This window comes from Vicia villosa, unplaced genomic scaffold (genome assembly GCF_029867415.1).
Source record: "Vicia villosa cultivar HV-30 ecotype Madison, WI unplaced genomic scaffold, Vvil1.0 ctg.000048F_1_1, whole genome shotgun sequence".
Classification (NCBI taxonomy): domain Eukaryota; kingdom Viridiplantae; phylum Streptophyta; class Magnoliopsida; order Fabales; family Fabaceae; genus Vicia; species Vicia villosa.
This window is the reverse complement of record NW_026704980.1, coordinates 258,627-284,487: the sequence shown is the minus strand read 5'-3', so window position 1 is coordinate 284,487 and position 25,861 is coordinate 258,627. Positions and strand designations below refer to the sequence as shown.

The 25,861-nt window shown below is 33.5% G+C and overlaps 4 protein-coding genes across 9 annotated transcripts; 2 read left to right on the top strand and 2 right to left on the bottom strand.

Annotated features, from left to right (window-relative positions):
• Nucleotides 1-311: 311 nt before the first annotated feature.
• On the top strand, nt 312-2,719 carry LOC131623024 (uncharacterized). Its single transcript, XM_058894024.1, has 4 exons — nt 312-470; nt 556-1,028; nt 2,001-2,245; nt 2,374-2,719. The coding sequence occupies exons 2-4, from the start codon at nt 580-582 to the stop codon at nt 2,610-2,612; spliced, it is 933 nt and encodes a 310-aa protein (XP_058750007.1). The 5' UTR covers nt 312-470; nt 556-579; the 3' UTR covers nt 2,613-2,719.
• A 69-nt stretch (nt 2,720-2,788) lies between these two features.
• Nucleotides 2,789-5,709, bottom strand: LOC131623023 (uncharacterized). The gene is made up of 6 exons (XM_058894023.1): nt 5,415-5,709; nt 5,097-5,323; nt 4,808-4,918; nt 4,567-4,722; nt 4,191-4,432; nt 2,789-3,209 (listed from the first exon to the last, which is right to left on the bottom strand). Exons 1-6 carry the CDS (start codon nt 5,705-5,707, stop codon nt 2,886-2,888), a joined length of 1,353 nt encoding a protein of 450 aa, XP_058750006.1. The 5' UTR covers nt 5,708-5,709; the 3' UTR covers nt 2,789-2,885.
• Nucleotides 5,710-10,737: 5,028 nt separating this feature from the next.
• On the bottom strand, nt 10,738-12,997 carry LOC131623022 (uncharacterized). Of its 6 annotated transcripts, XM_058894018.1 has the most exons (6): nt 12,804-12,997; nt 12,592-12,649; nt 12,399-12,462; nt 11,968-12,041; nt 11,278-11,404; nt 10,738-11,196 (listed from the first exon to the last, which is right to left on the bottom strand). In XM_058894018.1, the coding sequence occupies exons 3-6, from the start codon at nt 12,399-12,401 to the stop codon at nt 10,927-10,929; spliced, it is 474 nt and encodes a 157-aa protein (XP_058750001.1). In that variant the 5' UTR covers nt 12,402-12,462; nt 12,592-12,649; nt 12,804-12,997; the 3' UTR covers nt 10,738-10,926. The 6 variants fall into 6 exon arrangements, with proteins under 6 accessions (XP_058750001.1, XP_058750002.1, XP_058750000.1 ...); XM_058894019.1 differs by lacking the exon at nt 12,592-12,649 and having other exon boundaries at nt 11,918-12,041; XM_058894017.1 differs by lacking the exon at nt 12,592-12,649.
• An 8,436-nt stretch (nt 12,998-21,433) lies between these two features.
• LOC131623021 (probable receptor-like protein kinase At5g24010) lies at nt 21,434-24,285 on the top strand. Its single transcript, XM_058894016.1, has one exon. It carries the CDS (start codon nt 21,583-21,585, stop codon nt 24,106-24,108), a length of 2,526 nt encoding a protein of 841 aa, XP_058749999.1. The 5' UTR covers nt 21,434-21,582; the 3' UTR covers nt 24,109-24,285.
• Nucleotides 24,286-25,861: the final 1,576 nt, after the last annotated feature.

Below are 25,861 nucleotides of genomic sequence, written 5' to 3'. Positions count from 1 at the left end.
ATACTGGAAATTTTGAAATTTCCGATAAAAACTCTTGTATTTTTACTAAAAAATTCAAAATCTATGAATTTTTTATCAGAAATGTCAAAATTTTCGATAAAATTCAATTTTAGCAATTTAAAAATTAACAGCAAAATATTAATCTATTATCAATTTTTTTTAATAAACTATCGAAAATTTCGTTTATACTTTTTAACTCAAATTTATCCTAGACACTATGAGAATTATGAAAAAATGGGAGGCTAAGTTTAATTGGGGGTTGGCATGTTAAATAGGAGAAACCAACCCACTTGCTTTTAAAGAAGCCCGCACGCATCATACAAAAACAAACACTTTTTGTTTTCAACAAAACCCTTAAACCGCAAAAACTCAGTAACTATATCAAATCTGCCGCTGCATCTTTGATCTCAACTAACCGTCCGCTAATCTCAGGCGAAGGTAACCGTCCGACGCAAGAGAAACCTAACCAGGTTCGACTCTTTTTTCGTTTACATTTTCTTTCCCTCTCCTATAACATGTTTCATGATTTTTTTTTCTTCTATTTTTGGATTGCAGATACTGATTTTGAAGACTTGTAAGATGCTGGCTATTGATGCTACACGAAAGATATCATTTAATCGATCGATTAATTACGGAGATTTGGTAATCGTCTACGAAAGACATGACAACATGAAGGCGATAACAGTAACTGAGAGATCAGTTTTGCAGAATAAGTTTGGTGTTTTTAAACATTCAGACTGGATAGGAAAGTCATTTGGGTCCAAAGTATTCAGCAACACGGGTGGTTTTGTTTACTTGTTAGCTCCTACGCCTGAATTATGGACTTTAGTTTTAAGTCACAGGACGCAGATTCTGTATATTGCGGATATTAGTTTTGTTGTAATGTATTTGGAGATTGTTCCCGGTTGCGTTGTTCTGGAGTCTGGTACTGGGAGTGGTTCTCTATCTACTTCACTTGCTAGGGCAGTTGCTCCTAAAGGACATGTTTATACATTTGATTTTCATGAACAGAGGGCTGTATCTGCTAGGTAATACTGCACCTGACTTTGGTACATGTGTGTTTATCTTTAGCCGATGCTTATGTGGTATTTTCATGGCTTTGTATTATGGTTATCAGTATCTTGTGATACATGTAAGTTTGTTTCGATTCGATAATAAACTGTACCTGCCTTTTCTCATGTTTCATATGTGTGTTTATATTTAGCCGGTGCTTTTTATGTTATTTTCCATGATGTACAATAGCAGCATTATAGCATAGCGGAAACTGCGTCGCTATCCTAGTTTTGCTATTAAGACAATAGTGGCTGCTATTCTAGTTTATGCTAGCTGATGTAGTGACATTAGCAGAAAAATGAGAACTGTAGGGCTTTTCTAAAGTACAAATCTGAAGAATCTGCATGTGTGCTGAGCATAACTTATTTTTATAATAGAAAAAATGAAGAGTTAGTGAGTTTCAGTGTTGTTGATGGTGGATAGCAGTCCATGGCAGAGAGCCCAAATCCCGCAATAATGGCCGTTTTGTGGTGCCGTTATAGAGTAAAACCCCACAATACCGGCAGATACTTACCATTGTGGCGAGTATATAAACTGCCACATATATCTGCTATAATGGCTATGACCGATATTTGATAACACCGGTGATATTACTTAAAAAATTTCAGTATATAAGCGCCATGCTCTGCCTCCATTCCTTTTTTTTTATCTGTATGTGGCTTGTCTTGTTATATATTTATTTAATTGACTTTCAAGTTTCAATTGCTATGCATCTTCCGTCACTTGCCTGCAACGCCTTCTATTATTTCACATAGTGGATTTTAGGTGTTCCTCAATATGCTATTGATGAAACTGTTATTTTCATGGCTTTGCATCATATTTTGTTGTTTGCTTGTTCTAGGAATATTAAGTAATATTTTTTTATAAACTAATATTTTGTGGCGAATAACTTGAGATGGTTAGTGACAAGGTAAATTACATGTGTATACTTGTTTTCCTCCTTGTAGGGCTGATTTTGAGAGGATTGGTATAAGCAGCTTAGTTACTGTGGGAGTGAGGGACATTCAAGGTGAGGGATTTCCTGAAGAATTTGTTGGCTTGGCTGATGCAGTTTTTTTGGATCTACCTCAGCCTTGGCTAGCTATTCCTTCAGCTGCAAAAATGTTAAGACCCGATGGAACACTGTGTTCTTTCTCCCCGTGTATCGAACAAGTTCAACGATCATGTGAAACACTTCAATCCAACTTCACTGGTACTTCCCAATTTTCTCCTTCAAGTCTTTATCAACATGTTCCTCTTTTAGTATTTATTTTTACGACTAATGATGATTAATTTAGCCACTGACAAAAGTCCTTTTGTAAATGTGTGCTCATGTTAAAGATATAAGGACTTTTGAGGTACTCCTACGCACGTACGAAGTTCGAGAAGTGAAAACAGAAAGCTCCGAGATTAATGGTAATGGCAGCTCAAATGTTTCGCTTCCTTGCAAGAGGAGACAGGGTTCAGATGGAGCTAATGTTGTTAGCTATACTAATTCTTCTGTTATGGCTAGACCTTGTGGTGAAGCTAGAGGTCACACAGGTTATTTGACATTTGCAAGACTTCAATGTCTGCCATGAAGATTGTTCTTGTAATTTTATGATCTATTCAATTGTAACCTTATACAACAGTTATTTTGTGCTTCATTTATAATTTAGAATCTTGGTTTGGCTTGAGGCTTTTAGAATTTTGGAGACATTTCATTCTTCATCTAACTCTTTCATTTATACAAATATAACTAAAATATGAAAAATATTGTTTCAAAAATTTTAAACAATCGAGCTTTAAAGTGTGTTACCAACATAACATTCAATTAATTGTAAGAATGAATCAAACATTAAAAATAACAATTTCTACAAGTGTTTTAGAACCATTACTCCAAAACCAATACCTAAAAAAGTTGCAATTGAAACACCAAAAATTCCTGTAAGAATTCCAGGAACAACTAAGGATTCCCAGCCTTTAGCCTTAGCCATTCCACAAGCTGTTGTAGGTCCTCCAATATTGGCATTTGATGCTATAAGTAATACCTTCAAATCAAGCTTAAACACCTTCCCTAATCCAAGAACAATAAGAAGATGGATAGTTACTTGAACTAGTGCAAACATGAATATACTTGGAGCAGTTTTGATCACATTCAGTATACTTCCACTAGCTCCAACCACCACAAAAAATACCTAAAAATACATCTCATGTTAGATATCATATAGGTCATACGAACTTTAAAATAAAACAATTTTTATAAGGTGTATCATATCAATTAGAAGGTGCAATAGCTTAGAAAGAATTTCAAATTTTGAGAGTTTTTATTTGACATTATGAAGACTTGCATAAAATGTCTTTCCTTGTCTCGTTAAACCAACTAAGTTGATAGTTGTGCAAGAACATCCGATCCGACTGCAGAGCACACATTCGAATCTATGACATCTCAATTATTCACCTTTAAGGGATGTAATTTCGGCCTTTAAACTACTAGACCAAAAAAGAGTATCTTTTGTTGTCTTGTTAAGTCAATTCAATTGGTAGTTATGCAGAGACATCCGACTGTAGGGACGCAAATTCAAATCCGTGACGTCCCATTTATTCACATTTAAGAAGTGTAATTCCAGCCATTAAACTACTATATCAAAAAAGAGTGTTCGTCAAGTCAATTCAGTTGATAGTTGTACAGAAACATTCGACTGCAGAAGTTCAGATTTGAACTCGTGACATTCCATTTATTTACCTTTAAGAGGTGAAATTTCAGCCATTACACTACTAGACGAAAAAGAGAGTCTTTGGTTGTCTCGTTAAACCAACTCAGTTGATAGCTGTGCAGGGATATGCGACTGCAGAAACGCATATTCGAATTCGCGACATCTCATTTATTCACCTTTAATAGGTAAAATTTCATTCATTAAACTACAAGACCAAAAAAAGAATCTTTAGTTGTCTCATTAAGCCAACTCAACTTAATAGTTGTACGGGAATATCTGGCTGCATGAACGCGGTTTCAAATCGGGGACATCTCATTTATTCACCTTTAAGAAAGCTATTAAACTACTAGATAGAAAAATGTCTTTTGTTTGACAATATGGTTCATAATATTACTAACGAAAGACACACTTCGGGACCAAAATGGAAACTTACACAACAGAAATAACAAAGTTTTGTGTTACCTGCATCAGAACTAAGGCAACAGTATGTCCCACAGGTACAAGAGGGCTAATGAACTTTGGTAAAAAAGTAGCTAAAATGACAATGATTGCAGTTACTCCTGGAAGAGTTCCTCCTTGGATACCATATAGTTTTGTCATGTATGTTGCAGCTCTACATATTAAAAATGATGCAGCAACTGCAGTAGCTGTCTGCAACACTGGCATGTCGCCCTGATTTTCGGACTTCATTTGCATTGCATTATCTGCCAACGTTACTCATAAATATTTTAGAATTCTCCGTAACTGTACCCGCATTTGCGCGCATCTTGGCGCAATATCAAAATTCGGAGCATAACAGAAAATGCGATTAATAATAGTGATAGAGTAAAAATTGTACCATCGGTTGGTGGTGCGGTTTCTGCAGGTATTTTAGAAGCCAGTGCAAACAAAACCATAAAATAAACAGCACAAATGACATTATCTGCTGCCACTCCTGCAGCTAAAACTGAAGGAGACAAACCAAGAGCCTCTGAAATCGCAACGTAATTAACAGCTACAACAATCAACATGGAAGAGTCAAAAGAAATTCATCCAAGTTTAATTTACAGTTGTAAAAATCAAGATGTTGAAGCACTTACATCCGCCAATATAGCTACCCATTAGAGCTGCTGCTATTTTCCAGTTGTCAGGACCAAGAGATCTCATAGGCACTAAAAGAAACGCCACTAGAGTGCCCATGACAGTGGCAACTGCAATCCTCAACTTCATAATCAGTTTCACAAGACAAACTAATAAGTTTCAAAAGTGCATTTACGAACTATGAAACACTCATACAGACACAAACACTGAAGAACACATACTCATTGATACCGTATTGGACACCAAACACCAGACACAATATATAGGTAGATAGATAGATCAATAAACCTGAGCCAAGTAAGAAAGCTACAAGAAGTGTCCCGGTTGAACGCACGACTTGACGCAAATTTGCTCCAAACAAAAGCAATGGAATAGTGAGCGGTAGAATAAACTCCATGACAATAGAATAAGCTGGTGCATCATGTGGAAGAATTCCAAGATTACTTGCTGCAAGTCCGACTAATGTGCTCACTAAAGCAGCACTCACCATGCTCCCAATTTTAGTCTTCTCCGACCTAGTATTTCACAATGTTGATATTGAGTCTGGTGTCAGTGTCCGTACTCGATAGAAATGGAGTTAGAAAAATTGAAGCAAATTATAATTACCATAGACCAAAGGCTCCAATGCTGAAGATAGTGGACCAAACACCCCAATGATCATCAGGGGATATGATAGGGTATCTCAGCTGTGACCTCACCACAACAACACTTCGACTTATACGAGGTAGTTCCTTCGACAGATACGAGGTAATTGGCGCGGTTGTAGTACTTTCTTGTAAAATGAGTTTGGGACATGAATTGAGGTTGTTGAAGATTCTACTGCGGAGTGATTTGTGGGGTGAATGTATTGGTTTTGACGGAGAGAGAACAAAGACAGGTGGTGGTTTGAGTGTAGCCATTCTAAAATGATTGGGAGGTCAATGACATCTCATCGTCTCTGTTTATATGACTGTGTTTTCTCAAGAGAACCAAGCACGTGATTCCCGTAAGAAAGGAAACTCTTTTGTTTTTTTATTTGGTTTTTTTTACTTCCCATTAAAGTTAGTTAAGTATCATTATTAAAATAAAATTTACTATAATATATTTGATGAATTAATTATTAACATTAAATGCTCTTGAATTAAATTAACGGTATAATAATAATATAAGCATTAATTAGTTTAAAATTGAATAAATTTTACTTATAATAATGACAAGTGTCCAAGATTTTAAGATCAATTTTTTGTTTGTACTAGTGACCGGAGAAAGTATTTGTTTATTTTGGTTTTATTACCATAGCCATCTCTTCACATTGTATACCTCATTGACTCTCCATTAAAAACCTCGTCTATGAGTGCAAAACATTGAGTTGGTCTCATTTGTAACGTGTAGGCCTAACTATAATATTTATAGTCTATAATTCAAAACATGAGGTTTGTAAGGGAGCAATGATTTAAGAGAGATAGAATAATCCAAAGTTTAATTTATTGATGGATATTTAAGTAGAGCAGAAGATCGATTTTTAACATATGAGCTAAATGATGGAGACTTATATTGCAAAGTGTGTTGTTAGATGAAGGTGACCAGAAGTTGGCGAAGATAATTTGAAGTCTATAGAGACCAAGTATTCTAAAGACTAGTTCACCCAAGAAAAGTGAGAGGAAGAGAAGAAGAAGAAGAAGAAGAAGAAGAAGAAGAAGAAGAAGAAGAAGAAGAAGAAGAAGAAGGACGTCATGATCAAATATCAAAGGGATCAAATAAAAAGATTATAGGAGGTGGCCAAATCATTTATCATTATCATAAACAACTTAAAGGATGAGTTGGAAGAAGCGAGAATGAAGGTTTCCCTTGCTATGGAGAAAGGGTTCGACAAGGTCAAAGCCCTAGTGGAATTTATGTACACTAAACTTGCATTAGATGATCTTGAGCTTTTCAAAGCAGTGGTTGATGCAAAGCTAGTGAAAGAAGTAACCTCGCCTGACGCGTGCGTCAAGAGCGACTGAGGGATCGCCTTATTTATCCTATATTTTTTATGGAATTTTCGCTTTCTTTGGTCATGTAAGGTTTTGTATATCGTTTGTAAAATGTGCCTCTTGTGGGGTAATATTGAATGAATTTACGTTTTACCCCCTTATTCCTGTCTTGTTTCCCTTTTAAGCATTTCTTTTAATAAATTGCGATAGTTAGTACTTGTACCCTTGTATTTTGTTAAGCACAAATAAGTTTGGTGAAGGGGAAATTTTCCTTATGTAATGTCAATGTATTTGTTGCTTGCTTTAAATGTTTGCGAATAATTTGTTGATGTATGCAAGAATAATGTTAGGTGTTACTTGAAAACGTGTGGTGTCACTACAAGTGTACATGTTCTTTTAAAGTAGCAAGTGATATAATAGTATGAATGTTGAACTCACAAGAAGAGGAAATAACTTAGATTGAGTTGTAAAACTATATTTTGTAAATGGATGAACAAAAATAATAATAGTTGACGGTTGTCACAGGTTTAGTTTGTAAAGTAAACAGTGACAAAAATATTTTGGTAAGAGTAAATGAGATCAATAATGGAGGATATGTTGGGCAGTGATTCGTTAATATAACTTGTCTATTGTGTGTACATGATGTGGTATGTCGTGCCAGATGAGGTCAGAATGTGATCTTGTGGTGTATTTCTACAACATCATAAACATATACAATAAAGCAAGGAGACAAATTTCTAAGCCTCACTTTTAAATTTAATATATGTCTGGTTTCATTCCAAATGTCTTCTATGATTATAGCTCTTTAATCCTAAAGTAGCTAATCTAGTGAATATTCCTATCATACTATTTCCAACCACATTTATCATGAGTTCCACTTGTTGCTGGATTCCATACCACAACAAGCTCTCATATTTTCCTTAGTTGATCAATTAAAGAATCAAATTTATAACATTATAATGCACGATAAAATAAAGTACTAACAACACATCAATTAACACAAAAGTCTATTTCATATTAACTTCACATTGCTCAACATAAAGGAGTTTAGCTCATGATAAGCTTAGTTCATACATCAACACTAGATTCTAAGCTAAAAAATCTAAAACACGTAATGGAAAAGAAATGAAAACCTGAGAGTAATTTCTTCATCTTCTTGCAATCTTCAATTAGTAAGATATGAGTTCTGTTATGCCAGATACTTGTAGCTTATACTTGAGATGAAGAGATAAGAAGCTTTCCGCTTTGATTCAGCTTACTTTCTCACCAACCTCTACCAATTATTTCTCTTTGATTCTTTGAGTTTTTGAACCCCTTTGCATTTTTTCCAAAATGTCCTTTTATAGTCCACTTCATCTAGAGTTTTTGCAGTGTCTTGGATCACTGATTTTTGAATATTCATTATTTAGCCTAAAAGAATTAGCAAGTTTTCCTTCAATTCTCCATAGAGAATGCTAGGTGCCGCCCCTTATTGTTATCATTGTTTTTTTTTTCTCTTAATGATTTAGAATTAGGGTTTAGTGGGTCTAAGTTTTCGACGTAATACATTTGAGTCTCAATTCTTTTAGTTGTTTTTTTATTTGCACACTATCTTTTCTTTCCTAGACTAATTAGGATATCTATTTTAAGTTAGATAATTATTTTTTAGTAATATTAAAAAATATATATATATATATATATCAAAATGCCAAAAATAATTAAAAAATCAGTAAAAAAAAGATACACTTTAATTTTATTAGGTTATTTTTTTAGCTTTAATTCACTTATTAAAAAAATAATACAAAAAATATAAATAATTATTTCTTGTAAATAATTAAATTAACTTGTACATTTAAGTTTTTCGACAAAGTTTCTCTCTTCATCAATTTATAAATACTTCAATTCACATGTACATAGCCAAGTAATCAAATCATTTTTCACAATCAAGTTTAACCTAACATTTTTTTAAAAAATAATTAGGACATGGTGGATGTAGATCCACACTTTCCTCGAATTAATTGATTGGTTGGTGCACGCCACATCGATCAGTTGTCTGATTCAAACGCACTGAAATTCATCCTAACACATTAAATCAATTTTTCTTGAGCACTAATTTAATTCAAGACAAACATTTTTCATAAAAGAAAATCAACAAACAAACTTTTAGCCGAAGTACAATGACTCTGACTTCTTCATCCCTTGATGGAGATTCGTAGGCACACAGTTGCGAAACCAAGGCGATTCCACTAATTTCTTTTTTCCAATTTTAAATCTTTGTAAATAAATAAAGCAAGAAATACTTCCCCAAGCAAACACACTTACCCTAGACTACAGGAGATTCTCGTTGAGTACAACGGAGGTGAGGGGTGCCTAACACCTTCCTCTCACTTAATCGAATCTCAAACCCATTATTCGGTTGTGATGATCGTATTATCCCTTTTTTTAGGGTTTATCGTTATTTCTCATGTTCCTTAGGATTGGAATTCTGATTATGGAATTAAAAAGCTTTAAATGAGTTATGACATCGACGAAGAAATTCCAGTTAACACTCCTGTCGAAGTGGAAGTTGAAGCAGTGGCTGACATTTCTGACAAAATCAAAGTCGAAGAGAGTATGGCTAGCACAAACTAAAGAACTAGAGTTCCTCTAACAAGGGTTCAAGACTATGAAGTGACTGGTGATTATAAAGTAATACCAGATTAAGAATTAGTTCATTTTTCTTTATTTGCAGGTGTTGAACCAATCAACTATAACGAGGATTTAAAGAATAGACAATTGAAGTCAACTATGGTCGATGAGTTACAAGCAATGGAAAGAAACAACATGAGTCAACCAAGGGTGTCACACATGAAGGCTGGAAGAGGAATCCTAAGATACTTAAAAGGATCAATAAAATGTGGAATTTTGTTTCCACGAAGTTATGAAGGCAACAAAGTTGTGATTAATTGTTATTCAGATGCTTATTGGTGTGGAGATAAGATCGAAGAAGGTCAACTGGTTATTTCTTTCAAGTATTAGGTGCCCCAATCTCACGGTGCTTGAGAAAGCAACCTGTGGTTGCATTATCATCATGTGAGGCCGAATATATAGCAGTATCATATGTTGCATGTTAAGCAATTTGGATCAGATATGTGCTAGAAGAGATGGAGGTCGAAGTAAAGAAAAACCTCAGGTGTTGCAGACCAACAACAAGTCAGCCATAAATCTTGCCAAGGATCCAATTCTACATGGAAGGAGTAAGCACATTGAGACCAGGACTGAAGATCGACACATTTCTAAATTTGAGAAAGAAATTAGAAATAATTCAGATCGACTATGATTAATTTGTTTTCGACAACTTGGATTATAAGGGCGTATGTTGTGATATAATTCAAGTTGTGTAGCCCAAATCCCGTGTTAGTTAGGAATAGAGTTTGTTACTTTATATGCAAGTTAGTTAGTTGTATATAAATAGACATGTTGTAATTCAGTTTTATAAATAGATATATTGTAATTCAGTTTTATAAGAACTTTTCAATATAATAGTTTCTCCTATTATTCTTCTCATTCTCTCTCTCTCTTTCTCTCCCTTGTCATTTTCTCCCTCTTTCTCTCCTCTTTCTCCTATTATTCTTCTCATTCTCTCTCTCTCTCTTTCTCTCCCTTGTCATTTTCTCCCTCTTTCTCTCCTCTTTCTCCTATTATTCTTCTCATTCTCTCTCTCTCTCTTTCTCTCCCTTGTCATTTTCTCCCTCTTTCTCTCCTCACAAAAATGTCTCACGCACTAACACTAACCCCACCCACCCATACAAAACATTAGTTGATAAATTGGTCTTTGAAACTAATTTGTTTATTAAAAATTAAACTTCTCCGAAAATAATTAGATTGTGTTTCATATTCATATCAATTTTTATTAGGATTAGTCAAAACTCAATCAATTTCTTACTTTTACCAGATCCAAAATAAAAACCATTACTCTGATTTCTAAGCTCAACTAAACACTTTCTACATGTGCACACTAAGAAAAACAACACTCCATTCCATTTAGAATTAAGATTCCAGTTTCCACCACAAATTACTACAATTTTGGCTTCATATCTAAATTGGAACAAAAAATTTAAATGAAAGATATTGTAATAGTGTTACAAACAACTGCATCATATTCAGTTTTCCTTTGACTCTACAGATTGTGATATAAAATTTTTTAATCAAGATATATTATCACTCTGCTTTTGTTTCTTGTTCCTAGAATTATCTTCCTCTAAAGACTTCAACTTGTTCTTTATTGCAGCAATTTTCGCATCACGGCTTGATTGTCCCATGCCGCCACCAGTGAGATGCAACTTGTGCCCTTCGCCTACTGGTTTTGTAGAGCTATCTGCTACTTCCATAGCATACCTCTCACTTGCTAGGCGGACCACTAATGGCCGGCCGCAAGCTAACCGTCCGTGCATTTTCTCCTTGGCCAATATTGCTTCCTGCATTCTCACTTTAATAATAGAAATCAGAAATTGCTCCGGGATGTGAAAGTAACAGAAGTATGCCATCATTCAACATACCTCTTTTGTGCTATATTGTAGAAAAGCGAAACCGCGTGGTTCCCCACGTTTTGGACCTCGAGTGTGCCACAAGAAGTCCTCCGACACAATCTTTCCGTAAGGAGAAAACATTTTGAGTAGAGCAGCTCTGGAAAATAATGGAAACGTAAAATAAAGATAACAATATGCACAAAAACAAATGGAAACGGGAGGAGGTTCCTGCCAAGTTTATAACAACGATCAGGGCCATACGATCAAGATTTTTCTATGTTTTCACAACCACGATTGAGGCGGAACCAGCCGCATTTTATTGCAATTCTTACAATAACAAGGATCGCGACGCAGCTGAATTGTTGCTGTGATTAAAAACTTGATCCTACAACCTATTACAAAGGCAATGGATAAAACATGTTTGGATTTCAATTCTTAGGAAATCAAGCCTATAACTCTTGGTTGATTGACTCAAACGTTATGTCTGAGCATTTGATCTCTTGCAGTTGAAATCCAAACACACTTGAAATAATCGAAGAGTCAAAAGTGTTCATTAAAAAAAGTGCAGTATTCAATACATTGGTAACTCAATAAAACCTATACTTTTCAATGCTTAATATTAATATATCCATCTTTTATCCCTTAATCAAGCCTTCATAAGAAACGTTACCATTTTCCAAAAAAACAATGAATCCACGTTGGAGGGTTAGCGAGTCTCACTCTGTAATTCTGAGATCAAGATTGCCAATGTAGAGTCTATTGTCACCGTTATCTTTAATTGAAGCTTTAGGATCCTGCATTCAGTATTAGATAAAAATAAGTTTCAGAATACAATGAGATGGGAAAGATCAAAATGCACCCGATCAATTTTGAAATTCCTACAACAACAACAACAACATCAAGAACCAAGTCTTATCCCACTAAGTGGGATCTGCTACATGGATCAATTTCCGCCATAATATTCTATCCATGACCATTCTTCTATTCAAATCGTTAATCTCGAGATCTTTTTTAATAACTTCTCTGATAATTTTTCTAATTCTTCCTCAACCTCTAGTTGTTTGACTCCTCTCCATTCCTGACCACAAATTCTACAAGTCTTCTTTCTATAAAACTAAAAAATTTACACCAAACATTGAACACAAACATACCATGGCAGCAAATAAGGCGATTAAAACTTCAATCAAAACACCCAAGCATCAAACGTGCACCGCCCTGCAAATGAAATATCAAGCATAAAAATCAAGTCTTTACATCTTATTCGAAACAGCATCTGCACAAAACTTATTCAATTTGAATAACTTCAGTGTACAATGATCACTTAGCCAACAAAAGAGGCATTACTCAATTTTGAATTACAAGCCCTCAAGATGCAAGAACTTGACAATAACTTCAGATTTTCCTACAACACAATACACCTCTGAAAAATTCCCATTTCATTTCAAACCTAATGCTTCGAATCAAAACGAACAGCAGTACAAAGAAATCTATCTAATCAATTTTCAAAATTGAGGTGCTAAGAGAGATGATTGTTAAAGCCGGGAAATTGAGGTTACCTTATTGAACAATTGAAGTGCTGATTGTAGGCAAACGATGCAAATCAAACTATTTAGGGTTTTGTTTTGGTTTCTTTCTCTCTCTTTTCTCTTCTGTGTGTGTATCTGGTGCAAAAGAAAGGAAGAAGAAACAAGTTTACATGGAATTGGGCTTCATGAAATGGTTAAGAAAAATATAACGGGAGAATTCTTCATCGCACCCCTAAGTTATACCACACCACCGCACAAACTTTCATATTATACCAGGCACCCCACAAATTGACAAATATTATAACATTATTTTACCATTAAGAATTTAACTTTCCAATAAAAATTTCTCTTTGTAAAAATCGGGTAGAATCAAAATATTCAGTAGTTCATTCAAAAATTCGGCAAAATATATTTTTTATTTGTTTTTATAGAACTTTTAAAATTTTGATACGTTGTTTTACCGGATTTTTTCGAAATATCTAGAAACTACTTTGTTTTTACCTGATTTTATTGAAATAACTAGTATTTCCTTGCAGTTAAAAATCACTTGAAAATTCATTGGATTTGTTTTAAAAGTCCAAAATATTTTGAAGTTTTACCAGTTTTTTATAAAAGTTTAGAAATACCTTTGTCTTAAGAGTAATTATTACCGGAGATTTTGAAATATCTGAAATATTGCTTAATATCGTATATTTTGAAAAATCTGGTAGTTCAAAATGCTTCAATTATGCGGTCCTGTTTCTGATCGTTCCGATGTTGACTTTACTTAGTTTTTTATCACTAATGCAGTATGTTTTATATAAATATTTACTTTGTACATAATTGTGCATTCCTTATTTATGATATCTCATACATTGATAAAAATTTGGGTATATGTTAGATATTCCCCTCTCGGACTGACATTTTGGCATGGGCGCAATTTGTTGGTAAGCAACATGGTATTGTTGTTACTATTCATTTTGATATCGCGAATAGGATGAGAGGGGGGAAGATAAATTGATTATAGGTTGTAAAAGAGGAGGAAATTATAAGAAGGTTGTGGGTGCATGTACATTTACTATGAAAGTGAAATGCTCATTTATGCAGAGATTTGTGTCAAGTGGAAGCACCTAGAAGGTCACAATCAGGTGTGGGTTTCACAATCATATGCTAGCTAAGGACTTAAATTCTTCTGAATGACATGACCAAATACAACTTGGATCATAGATACATAGTTGCTGCTTTGAAAGATAGAGATCCAGAAAATCTACCGAGCGTTACCCATGTCTACAAGGCTAGGTCTACATACAATGCGAGCAAGAGAAGTCTGTTGAGTGAAATACAACATCTGATGAGTTTAATCCGTGAAGATAAATACATGTATTGGACAAGAACCATATATTCTTCCGATGTTATTGCTGATATATTTTGGACGCACCCTGATCTAGTGAAGTTGTTAAACATGTTTCATCTTGTGTTGATTTTTGATTGCACATACAAAAAAAAACAGGTACTTATTATGCCAATTTTTTTATATAATTTATTTGTTTCAGAAGTTATTGAGGGATGTTGACAATTTAATGTACATACAAAACAAACAGGTACCGGTTACATCTACTTGAGATTGTTGGTGTTACATCCTCGAAATTGACATTTTTGGTTGGTTTTATATATTTGGAACAAGAAAGAGAGGAAAACTTCACGTGGGCACTTGAATAGCTAAAAGTGTTATTCGCTTCTGAGAAGCTTCTACCAAATGTTTTGGTTACTGAATGTGATCTGGCTTTGATAAATGTTGTGGAATTTGTGTTTCTAAACTCAACTCATTTGATGTGTTTGTTCCATATTTTAAAAATGTTAGTATGAGGTGTAAGGAGTATGTCGAATCACATAGGCATGAGCATGTTATGGATATGTGGAACAACATCATATATTCGAATACGGAGACTGATTTTGAGGTACACCTGAAACATTTCAATGTTGTATGTGTTGATATTCCCAAACTTGTTCAACATGTGCATGAAACTTAGTTATCACTCTATAAAGAAAGATTTGTTACTATTTGGACTAATAGTCCCTCACATAGGGAACATAATAACCAACATATATGTACATTGATGTTAATATGAATATATTTACATCAATAATTAGTTGTGGAGATTTATGTTCTGACATTCTATTTTGTTTATGTGTTTTAGGGTTGAGTCTGCTCATTGGAGACTAAAAATATGTTTTCAAGTAGCAGGGGAGATTTATGTAGAAGTTGGGATGCTGTTAACACAATGTTGAAGTTGTAATTAGGTTTTATTAGAGTGTCATTTCAGAAAAGTGTATACAACATTGAACATCAATATAACACTCCATTCTTCTCCAAATTACACAACTTCGTTTCAAGACAATGTATACAACATATTGGAAAAGAGCTGGAAAGGATAAAATTCTTTGGTTGTGACAAAGCAGCATGTGGTTTCTTCATTAGAACAACACATGAGTTACATTGTGCGTGTGAGCTTGTAGGTTATCAAATACAAGGAGATCCTATTCCGTTAGATTCGGTACATGTATTTTGGAAGAAATTATTCATCGAAGAGCATGAGGTCACTAAAGAATAAAGTGGGACATAGTTGGATTTAAAATGAGAGTATGAAGAGTTGAATAAGTATTTTGATACACTGGATATTGTAGGCTAAAGGGTGATGAAGAATTTTTTTTGAGAACTAACACAAACATTCACAACTTCCATGTGTCCATCACCAGTGAAGTACAAGTCAAACAAGGGAGTATTTTGAGGGTTCGTAAGGTAGTCAGAGTACGAAGAGATCATGTATAAAACCACCTGAGAATCAATTGCGTAACGTGTCTTCAAAATTAGAATATTTGTCTTAGTTTCCAAGTTTTTTACATCAGGACATTGATGACATTGTTGATGTTGGTGACAATTGCGGTTTTTGGGCTATTGCAGCTTTGCTTGGATGAGGAAGAGTCTTGGTCTTTGACTCAGACGTAGTTAGATACTAAAGTTTATCAGCACCATCAACTGTATTCCAGTTTGTTCTATGACACGGTACCAGAAGTTAGGAGTGTATTGCAGATTTATGGCTTTAGTGTGCAAGGTCGTGACTCGTGATAAGTGGATGACTATTCCCGGTATGGGTTACCATTTTGCTTTTAGATACAATGTTATATTAGTCTCGTTGTCCATGAACCTTAACATCACATTCTTCCCATTAGTGATAGCTTTATGCATATCATCAAATAGACACAAAATAATTGCAATTGGTTTTGTTAGATATGTTTTCTCTAATCAGGAGTTTATCTTGAAAAAACTACCAAAAGAAGACCAAGATCTTAGAATGAGCTAAACTAAATGAGATAAGGGGAAGGATTTGACTTTCCATCGGAAGAGGAGAAGAAGAAAAATAGTTCAAACTAACCATCCGAACAAGGTAAGTAGATGTCACTGAGAAATTACCATCTCTACCATGCTTCCAAATCTATTTATCTCTATCTGTGGAACTTAGTTCAAGAACAAGCCAGGGAACTTTTTTAGAGGTATGGACCCTAGCCAAGGATCCTTCCAAAAGGAAGTTTATGTACCTGGCCCTACTTTCCTAAATCCTAATGACACCATCAACAAACCAATATGAAATTTCATCTTCTTTAGACCTAAGAAGAAACACCCATTTCCACTAGGAAGAAGTATAACACAAACCCACAGTCCTACCTCCACAAAGAGGGGAAATCATGTGGGTTCCATATCAATCAACAAGAATGTCCTTCCATAGTATTATGTTCCATGTAAGCAGTTTTCATCGCCACTTTTCCATAAGGGCAAGATTAACCAACCATAAGCCCTTGACTCCCACCCCTCCCTCATTTTTCCTTTGGTTTATAAACATCTTTTCACTTAATCTAGGGAAATATTTGAAGCACTCTTCAACCCCTCCCCCCCAAAGGAACCTTCTTTGTAACTTGATAATCTTCTTCCAAATCTTTATAGGCATCTTTAAAAATGACAAGAAGAAGATGGAGATAACATTAAACACAAAATTAGGGAGAACCACTCTACCACCCAAATTGACACATTTATGCTTCCAATAATTGATTCTCTTTCCCAACGAGTTAACTAAAGGATCGCAAATGGTTTCAAGTTAAGGATTAGCCCCCATTAGCAACCCAAGATACTTAAAAGGAATAGAGTTAATTTCATAGTGAAGAAGTATCTGATAGAGGATAGAAAGGCAAGATCCACATTAATTCCTATAAGGCTACTATTGAAGAAATTCACTCGAAGCCCCGAAGCCCGCTAAAAATCTCTATGAATAGCCTTAATACTCCATGGATTCTCTAGAGTATGATCAACTACTAGAAGACTATCATCAACATACTCAAGATGAGGCACCGCCAACCCAGATATTTCCACCCTGAACCCAAAGTAAAGATCAATCTCCTTAGACTTTACGAGTAGATCACTATGAGGAAAGAGAAAGGGCTAGATGATCCCCTTGTTTCAAGCCTTTTTTGATGTTGATCTCTTGAGTATGACACCTATTAATAAACACCGCAAGATTACCAGCAAAAACACAAGCTCTTATTCAAGACCTCCACTTCTCACTAAACTAGGATTTGATACGCATATAATCCAGAAAGTTTCAACTAATTAAATCGTATGATTTTTCAAAATCAACCTTAAGAATGAGGTAAACTCTTTTAGATTTCTTGGACAAATCAACCAGCTCATTGACGACCACCATGTTGTCCACCAAGATTCTCCCCTTGAGAAATGTCGATTGATTAAGGAAAATGAGTTTACACATCACTGATCCAAGTCTAATGGCCAAAACTTTACCCATCAATTTATATACGAATCTCATTGAAGAGAGACCTAAACTCTAAAAAAAAAAAAGGGAGATTTAACCTTGAGAGTCAGAGTCACAAATAAAATACAAAATTACGAGTAGAGATGCAAACCAATAGAATTGATAAAACCTAACCTCATATATACTATAAACAACACTTCAAATTTTTTAGTTTAAAAAATACTCTTGTTTTTATATACATATATATTAATTTAAACATGATTTTAAAAATTTGATGTAATTGATTATTTTATATTTAGGTTTGGAATTTAAGGTTTAGTGAACAATTTGTTTGATAGCTAGAAATCTATATGCTATCTTATTATCAAATGTTTTGAAGTTAATGGATGAATGTTTGTTGTAGTATAAAAAATAAATATGTTTTTGGTTCAGTGCTTTAAAGGGCTTCATCAAAAACGTAAAAGCATCATTATTAAATATCAATAAAACAAAAACCTCTACTTCACCCCGTACACACAATTTTTTTTTTTAATAAGCTGAAAATATCAATAAAACAAAAAAAATTACAAAAACACAATAGTTTTGAATAGAAATAAGAAAATAAAAATACATTTAAGTTAAAACAAATTAAATGATTTATTTATAAAAATGATCAAATAGTAAAGGTGTATTGCATTTTGTTTTTGGAGTACAAAATTCAATGTAGTAATTCTTTTTTAAAGTCGGACATTCTAATTTCTAAAAAATTAACTTTTTTAACAATAAATTCAAATTTTAAAATTTATATTTTCAAGACATATATTATCGACATCCTTCATCTTTTAAGAGGTTGTTTATTCCCATTTTTATTATAAGATTGAGAAAAAGTATTCTTAAGAATAAAAGGTCTTTCAATTGAAATATAATTCTCATGGTTTTATTTTTAAGATTAGGTAAAAATATTTATATCCATAAAATATTTATAAATTTGAATTTGTGTTTGGAAGGTTCTTTTAGTGTGTAATACTCCCTCCGTTGTGTCTTTTTTTAATAATGATAAGTTAGTGAAACAATAAATATCAAATTGATATTTCAAATAGACAAATAATTTAAAACAAATAAAAAAAATGACACTTATTGTGAAACAAAAAATAATTGTTTTAATTGCGTATTTTTTGTTTTTCATTAGTGACAACTTCTCTACCCATCACAAAAAGTTGGGTAATGTACATTTAATCAATCATATAACACCATTTAATTTTATCATCTTGAATTATTTAATAAATGATACACTTTTTAGCTATTTTCATTGCATTTTACTCTAGAGGTAACTCTACCCAACTTTTTGTGTTGGGTAGATGAGAATTCACCTTTTTTTTTTTATTTAATGTATAATTCAGATTGAATATTCATTGTGTTCTTCTAATTCTCCTTTGCCTATAAAAGAAATTGGGCGAGTTAAATGCCACTAATAAGTGAAATTTCAACCACTTAAAGGAAATATGCCAACCAAACTAGATTCTTATGCGCCATTAATGATTGCTAAATAGACTCAAATGCAAATAAGCACCATTTCCACTTCCGGAATTGAATGGAAATTATGGTTGGAGTCTTTAGCAACCTTTGACAGTCATTGATGAACATTCTCTAGAAGATTTGGCATGTGTTTGAGTGCGTATTTAACAATCACAAGTTTTTAATATGATTATTACTTTTGTAATGTTGATTAGTATGGCTACAACTAAATCTATCATATTATTTTAATTTTAGAATAATTAATAAAATTGAAAAATGTTAGTCAAGTCAATCTTTCTTTTTAAATATGGTATGAATATATTAATCTTTAATAAGTAGTTACCTTCAAAGAACTATTATGTGTTATAGGTGGGGTGGAAATAATCCAGGCCAGTTTACAGGAGCCTATAGTCTAACCTACTTAAGGTCAGGCCAGACCTATTTGATAAAAAGGTCAGACTTGGACTTTTTTAAAAGCCTATTTAATAAAATAGGTCAGACCTAGGCTATTAAAAAAATCTATAAAACCTTGTAGGCCGGCCTATATATATATATATATATATATATATATATATATATATATATATATATATATATATATATATATATATATATATATATATATATATTAAAATTAGTCTATATAGATTGGCCTATATATGCATATATATTATTAGAAAAAGTGTTAAATAGATTGGTCTATATATGCATATATATTAGGAAAAAAATGCTAAATAGGTCTGTCTAAATGTTCATATATATGCAACCTATAAGGCTTCTTAAGTAATATAAATTAATTGAAAACATTAATAAGAATGAGGCTTTTAAATAGGCTTTCAGGCTAAGCCAGACTTATAAAAAGGCTAGGACAGGCTAAAAAAACGAGTCTATAGTAGGCCAGGCCCAAACCTTATAAAGCTTAACCTAGCCTATTGCCACCCCGAGATTATGATTAAATGATATATACATCACCACGTCTTACTTATGCAATTATGCATTAATAGTAACAAATAAAGCTAACTTGTATGACATCTCTACTCTATTATGAAGTGGAATGATGTTGTTTATCTTATATTTATTGTTACATAGCTTAATTAAGATCTCTTAACAAATTCTAAAAAATTTGTATAGTAAAACTTATAATAAATGTTACAAAGAGGTAAGGTACTTTTATCTAATTTTTAAATCGGTTAAGACTTGTTTTGTTTTTTTTAATAAATAATTTTGTAGTATTATATAATTTTATGTAAAAAAAATTGGAAAGAAATTTTTTTAAAAAAAAATTTAAATCAAAACTTAATTTGAATAGTTATTGTTAAAATACTATTTTAGATATTTTATCATTTTATTAAAAAAATAGATATTAATATTTTAAAAAATTACTTAATTTTAAAATTATTTTAAATAATTTTTCATAAAAATTATTTTTGAGAAGAGAATCATTTTAAATAGTCGAAATTATAATTTTTTTAAAAATTATATCTCAATCTTCTTAAATTTCTCCTAGCAGTATATCACATTCTTCTTCAAATACATCTTGGCTTTTCTTCTCTAATCTTCACTCTCTTATATTCTTTCTTTTTCACCTTCTCATTTTTATGCTATTATTCCCTCTTTCAATTTCGTTTTTATAGCACATGTTCTTCTCTAATCTCTCATCTCTTTTATTTTTTTTATTTTTCATTTTCACTAATCTCACATCTCTTTCTATTTTTTTATTTTATTTTCACTAATCTCACATCTCTTTTATTTTTTATTTCATTATAATGTTTTTAATATTGTTTTATGTTTATTATTTCACTTTTGTTTAATATAATTTTTACATATTAAATAGAAAGTTATGGTCCAAACATGATGAGTTTTATTGTTATTTGATAGTATATGAAGAATAATTAAATACAAAGTTATGTTGTCATCTATATTGCATGTATGGTTCAATAATTTTTTTTTAAAAAATCGAAGCAATCGAACCGAATCAAACTGCATTGGTGTAGTTTGAGTTGGTTCAATTTTATTTTTAAAAGTTAAACAAATCAAACTAAATCGCACATTTCTCTTGTCATTCGAATCATTTTTTTGTCAAAACCGCTCAAACCTCATCTCAAACATCCCTAATCAAAACAGTATTCAAAATACTTTTTCATTTTTTAATAAAAAATTACTAAACATTACTTTTAATTTCACATATTTTTATCTTTCCCAAAATAACTAAGTCCACCTAACTAACAGCAACATTAATACCAGCCAGAATCAACATACATAAAAACAAAAGACACGTTTCATGTCAACAATCAAAAGGGTAATTTTCAAACATTACAACTAAAAAAATCAAGTAATGTCAACAATCCCTTTGAATTTTAACACCATCAAACCAAATTCATGTTCTTGTACTGTTTCTTTTCATCTCTCTTTATTACTCTTCACTTCAAAAAAATCTTCAGTTTCCATCTTTTCACAACCAAAAAAGTAACTTCATCTGAGTTCTAAACTCTCCAAAAACCTCACCTTTTTCTTCCATGGACACTCAAAATCTGATCATACATTTCATTCTTGTGATGTTCATTCCCTTTTCATTCTCTTCTTTCATTCCTGTAGACAACTATCTTCTCAACTGTGGATCAAATTCCAATGCAACCCTTTTCAACAGGCTTTTCATAGGTGATGTTTTCACCAACAAAGGTTCAATTTTGATCTCTGTAGACAACTCAATTTCCTTAACCAACCAAAACCCTCCTCCAAATTTGTCTACTTTGTATCATACTGCAAGAGTTTTCACCAAAATGGGAAGTTACAGGTTCATCTTGAAGCAAAATGGTACCTTGTTTGTTCGTTTTCATTTCTCATCTTTTAAGGCTCAAGGTTTTGATCTAAAAGATGCAAACTTTAGTGTCTTGGTTGGTGGAAAATTGATTTTGAATAGTTTCAATCCTAAGGCTAGTAGTACTAATGATGCAATTGTTAAAGAGTTTATTTTGAAAGTGGAATTGAATTTGCTTGAAATTGTGTTTATGCCTGTTGGTGATTCTGGTTTTGGCTTTGTTAATGGTGTTGAAGTGTTTTCTGCTCCTGAAGATTTTGTTCTAGATTATGGAGCTAAATTTGTTGATTCTTTTGGTGTTAGGGAATACAAGAATCTTTCTTACGATGTTTTAGAAACGGTTCATAGGATTAATGTTGGAGGTGTGAAACTAACTCCTTTTAATGATACCCTTTGGAGGACATGGATTCCTGATAGTGATTTTCTGGTTTTTAAGGAAGCTGCTAAGGCTGTAGTGAGCACTCACACACCGAATTATCAGAAAGGAGGTGCGACTCGTGAGATCGCGCCTGATAATGTTTATATGACTGCTCAGGAAATGAATAGGGATAATCAATCCATTTTAGCTTCACAATTCAACATAACATGGAATTTTCAGGTGGCTTCTGTTGGTGTTCGACACTTGGTTCGGTTGCATTTTTGCGATATTGTTAGTCCTTCTCTTAATTTGCTATACTTTGATGTGTATATTAATAGTTATTCTGCGTATAAGGATGTTGATTTGTCATCGCTTACTTTCCATATGCTCGCGTCTCCGGTTTATGTGGATTTCGTTGTTGATTCTGATGATTCGGGCGTTATTCAAATAAGTGTTGGCCCTTCTGCTCTTAGTAGTTCAATGAGGACAAATGCGATACTTAATGGTGCCGAGATTATGAAGGTTGTGAGTGTTATGGATTCAAGTTCACATGTTGCTTCTAGGAAGAAAAGGTTGTTGGAGGTGTTGGTTGGTTTAATTGTTGGAGGAGTTATTGTTTTTCTTTTAGTTATAGCTGTTTTTCTAGTTTGCCGCAGACGCAGGAAGAAGAAACCGAAACTAAGGACAGTTGAAAGCGTTGGATGGACGCCTTTACGCATGTTTGGAGGGAGTTCACTTAGCAGAATGTCGGACGGGACAGCTTATCATTCGCCCGGTTCATATGGACATTTCGGCTTGAAAATTGCCTTTGCTGATATACAATTAGCAACTAACAATTTCGACGAAAGTCTAGTTATAGGATCGGGCGGATTTGGTATGGTTTACAAAGGTGTTCTAAGAGACAATTTGAAGGTTGCTGTCAAAAGAGGCATGCCTGGATCAAGACAAGGTCTACCTGAATTCCAAAGCGAAATAACGATTTTATCCAATATTCGACATCGCCATCTTGTTTCTCTGGTTGGATTCTGCGAAGAGAATTCGGAAATGATACTTGTCTATGAGTATGTCGAAAGAGGGCCACTCAAAGATCATCTATATGGTTCAGAAGGACTTCTTCAACCTTTGTCATGGAAGAAGCGTCTCGAGATATGCATCGGTGCGGCTCGAGGTCTACACTATCTTCACACCGGTTTCACACAAGGAATCATCCACCGTGACATTAAATCGACCAACATTTTACTCGACGAAAACTATGTTGCTAAGGTTGCTGATTTCGGTCTGTCAAGATCAGGACCTTGCATCGATGAAACACACGTGAGTACTAATGTGAAAGGTAGTTTCGGTTACCTTGATCCGGAGTATTTTCGAAGGCAACAACTTACGGATAAATCAGATGTTTATTCGTTCGGCGTTGTTCTCTTCGAGGTTCTTTGTGTTAGACCCGCTGTTGATCCACAACTTGACAGGGAACAAGTGAACTTAGCAGAATGGGCTCTTAAATGGCAGAAGAAGGGTATGTTGGAGCATATTATTGATCCTTATCTTGTTGGTAAGATCAAAGAAAGCTCGTTGAAGAAATTTTCTGAAACCGCGGAGAAATGTTTAGCCGAATACGGCGTTGATAGGCCGTCTATGGGCGATGTGTTATGGAATTTGGAATATGCACTTCAGCTTCAAGAAAGTGATCAAGAAGTGAATGTCACATATGCTAGCAGCATTGGTGATTCAGAAGTGAATGTTGCATCTTCTATAAGTCCTAGGAATCCTCCTAGCAGCATAAGATTAGAGGGAGATTATGATAACAATTATTCTGATGTAAGTACTACTAAAGTTTTTTCTCAACTAATGACTAGGGAAGCTAGATAAAAATAGAAACTCGTCGAGGTTATGTTTGGATATTTTAAAACTTGCAAAGTGAAATGGAATTGAGCGTGATGAAATAGAGTTATCATTCCATTGTTTGAGTATTTTATGATCGTAACCGAATGTACTTATGAAATGTATTGAATAGGCAAGGACATTGATATTTTCTTCTATAAATGTTTGGATAAGTTTATTTTTTTTTTGTTGTGACATTCAAGAGATATTCTATAACTACCATAGTGTAACTATTCTGTATGGACATAGAAATCAACTTTGAACTTTTTAAAAGAATTTTCTATTGTATAGTAAAGATACTTGAAAAAACTATTAAAAAGTAAATTCTCTTAAAGACAAACCAAAAATAAAAATCATCTAATAGCAAAAACTAAAACTGTTTGCAAAATAATTTTGTAACAGTTAAAAGGAATGATTTTTAATAGGGTAAAATATAATCTTCATAATTTTATAGAAACAAAAAACATATTTAGCGTATCTCTTTATTCATTCATGATCACAAGTTTATCGATATTTTGTGCATCTAAGACTCATTAAAGGTCATCAAAACCATTGTTTCTTTGATTGAGCGAGAGCAATTAATAGTTACTAAATGCATGGTTCCCTTGCCTGAATCCAATCCATAGTGTTTATTAATTTGTCTTGAATGCATTGTTTATGCATTAAGTCTCTTTATTTGGTTGTCTCGTTTATGTTGGTTTTGGGTCGGATGGGTTGACCTGATCTTCTAACTCGACTAACTGGCTTTATTATCTTAGGGAGGACCTTTGTTAGTCTTGGAGAGAGCTCTTGTTAATCTGGGTCAGGCTTTTCCAACAACCTGACCCACTCCTAAGGTGTGTGCTCTCCACCGTGCTATCAAGTTCATCTGCACCAAATAGTCCTAAAGGTACACAGTCCCCAAATAATGAGTCACGTAAGGGGGAAATGATTTTCTTAGATTGATTAAGAGGTCGGACATTTACATAGTCCCCTTATCATGAGTCGCGTAAGGGTCAAATGCTTTGGGAATGACATTCTTCTCTGGCGAATTTCTTCTAACTCTGTAGATTTGATGAACTATGGTCACAATTGGCCACCGCTAGTTGGTTACCTAAAGTTAATTTTTGACTTTTCCACTTATCGTAGCTATAATGATTACTTGATACTTTGGGAACTGTAGAATAATAATGGGATGCTCCCATTCTATGCATTCTTAGGAGAGTAGATTTTAATGATGTTGTTTTCTTGTCTGCCACTTCTACCTTTATGTAGGCTCACGATATCACTTCATTTCCCATTTCCTCGTTCTATCACATCAACTTTTACTTTGCTTTGAACCTCCTACATTTTCTATCATATCTTATCCTACAATTTTTTCTCCCGTTCGTAACATCATGTAACAGTCTGTTCCTTTTGTGATTTTCCTTTTTTTTACTTTGTGTCTCTTCTTTTTACTCGTGATTTTTTATTCGGGAGTGACCCATTTATGAGGGTCATAAAACCCCCAACAATTTTGAGAGATGTGTGTTGTAGACAAAATGTTACAGGAGCTCAAAACAAGGTACGAAGGAGGCATATTAGAAGTTTAGCGAGATGGAGATATTTATAGTTATGATGTTTATATAGGGATATTTTAGAGATCAGATCGCCTAGTGATAGCGACACTGACTTAGTGTCTTCTTCCCAAGGTTTGGCTAGGTCTGTCATGGCGCTCCCAACTTCCAATCGCGACTCTTTTTCCAGAGAGGTCAATAATATT

What these genes read in the sequence shown, in the direction of transcription:
- LOC131623024 (XM_058894024.1), top strand. Translation starts at nt 580, where the DNA reads ATGCTGGCTATTGATGCTACACGAAAGATATCATTTAATCGATCGATT. An exon ending in CAGAGGGCTGTATCTGCTAG is followed by an intron (nt 1,029 to 2,000) that starts GTAATACTGCAC and finishes TCCTCCTTGTAG; the next exon opens with GGCTGATTTTGAGAGGATTG. An exon ending in ACTTCAATCCAACTTCACTG is followed by an intron (nt 2,246 to 2,373) that starts GTACTTCCCAAT and finishes CTCATGTTAAAG; the next exon opens with ATATAAGGACTTTTGAGGTA.
- LOC131623023 (XM_058894023.1), bottom strand. Translation starts at nt 5,707, where the DNA reads ATGGCTACACTCAAACCACCACCTGTCTTTGTTCTCTCTCCGTCAAAA. An exon ending in AGCTTTCTTACTTGGCTCAG is followed by an intron (nt 4,919 to 5,096) that starts GTTTATTGATCT and finishes TGAGGATTGCAG; the next exon opens with TTGCCACTGTCATGGGCACT. An exon ending in AACCGCACCACCAACCGATG is followed by an intron (nt 4,433 to 4,566) that starts GTACAATTTTTA and finishes TAACGTTGGCAG; the next exon opens with ATAATGCAATGCAAATGAAG.
- LOC131623022 (XM_058894018.1), bottom strand. An exon ending in CTTGATCTCAGAATTACAGA is followed by an intron (nt 11,405 to 11,967) that starts GTGAGACTCGCT and finishes ATTATTTTCCAG; the next exon opens with AGCTGCTCTACTCAAAATGT. An exon ending in TACAATATAGCACAAAAGAG is followed by an intron (nt 11,197 to 11,277) that starts GTATGTTGAATG and finishes GTGAGAATGCAG; the next exon opens with GAAGCAATATTGGCCAAGGA.
- LOC131623021 (XM_058894016.1), top strand. Translation starts at nt 21,583, where the DNA reads ATGGACACTCAAAATCTGATCATACATTTCATTCTTGTGATGTTCATT.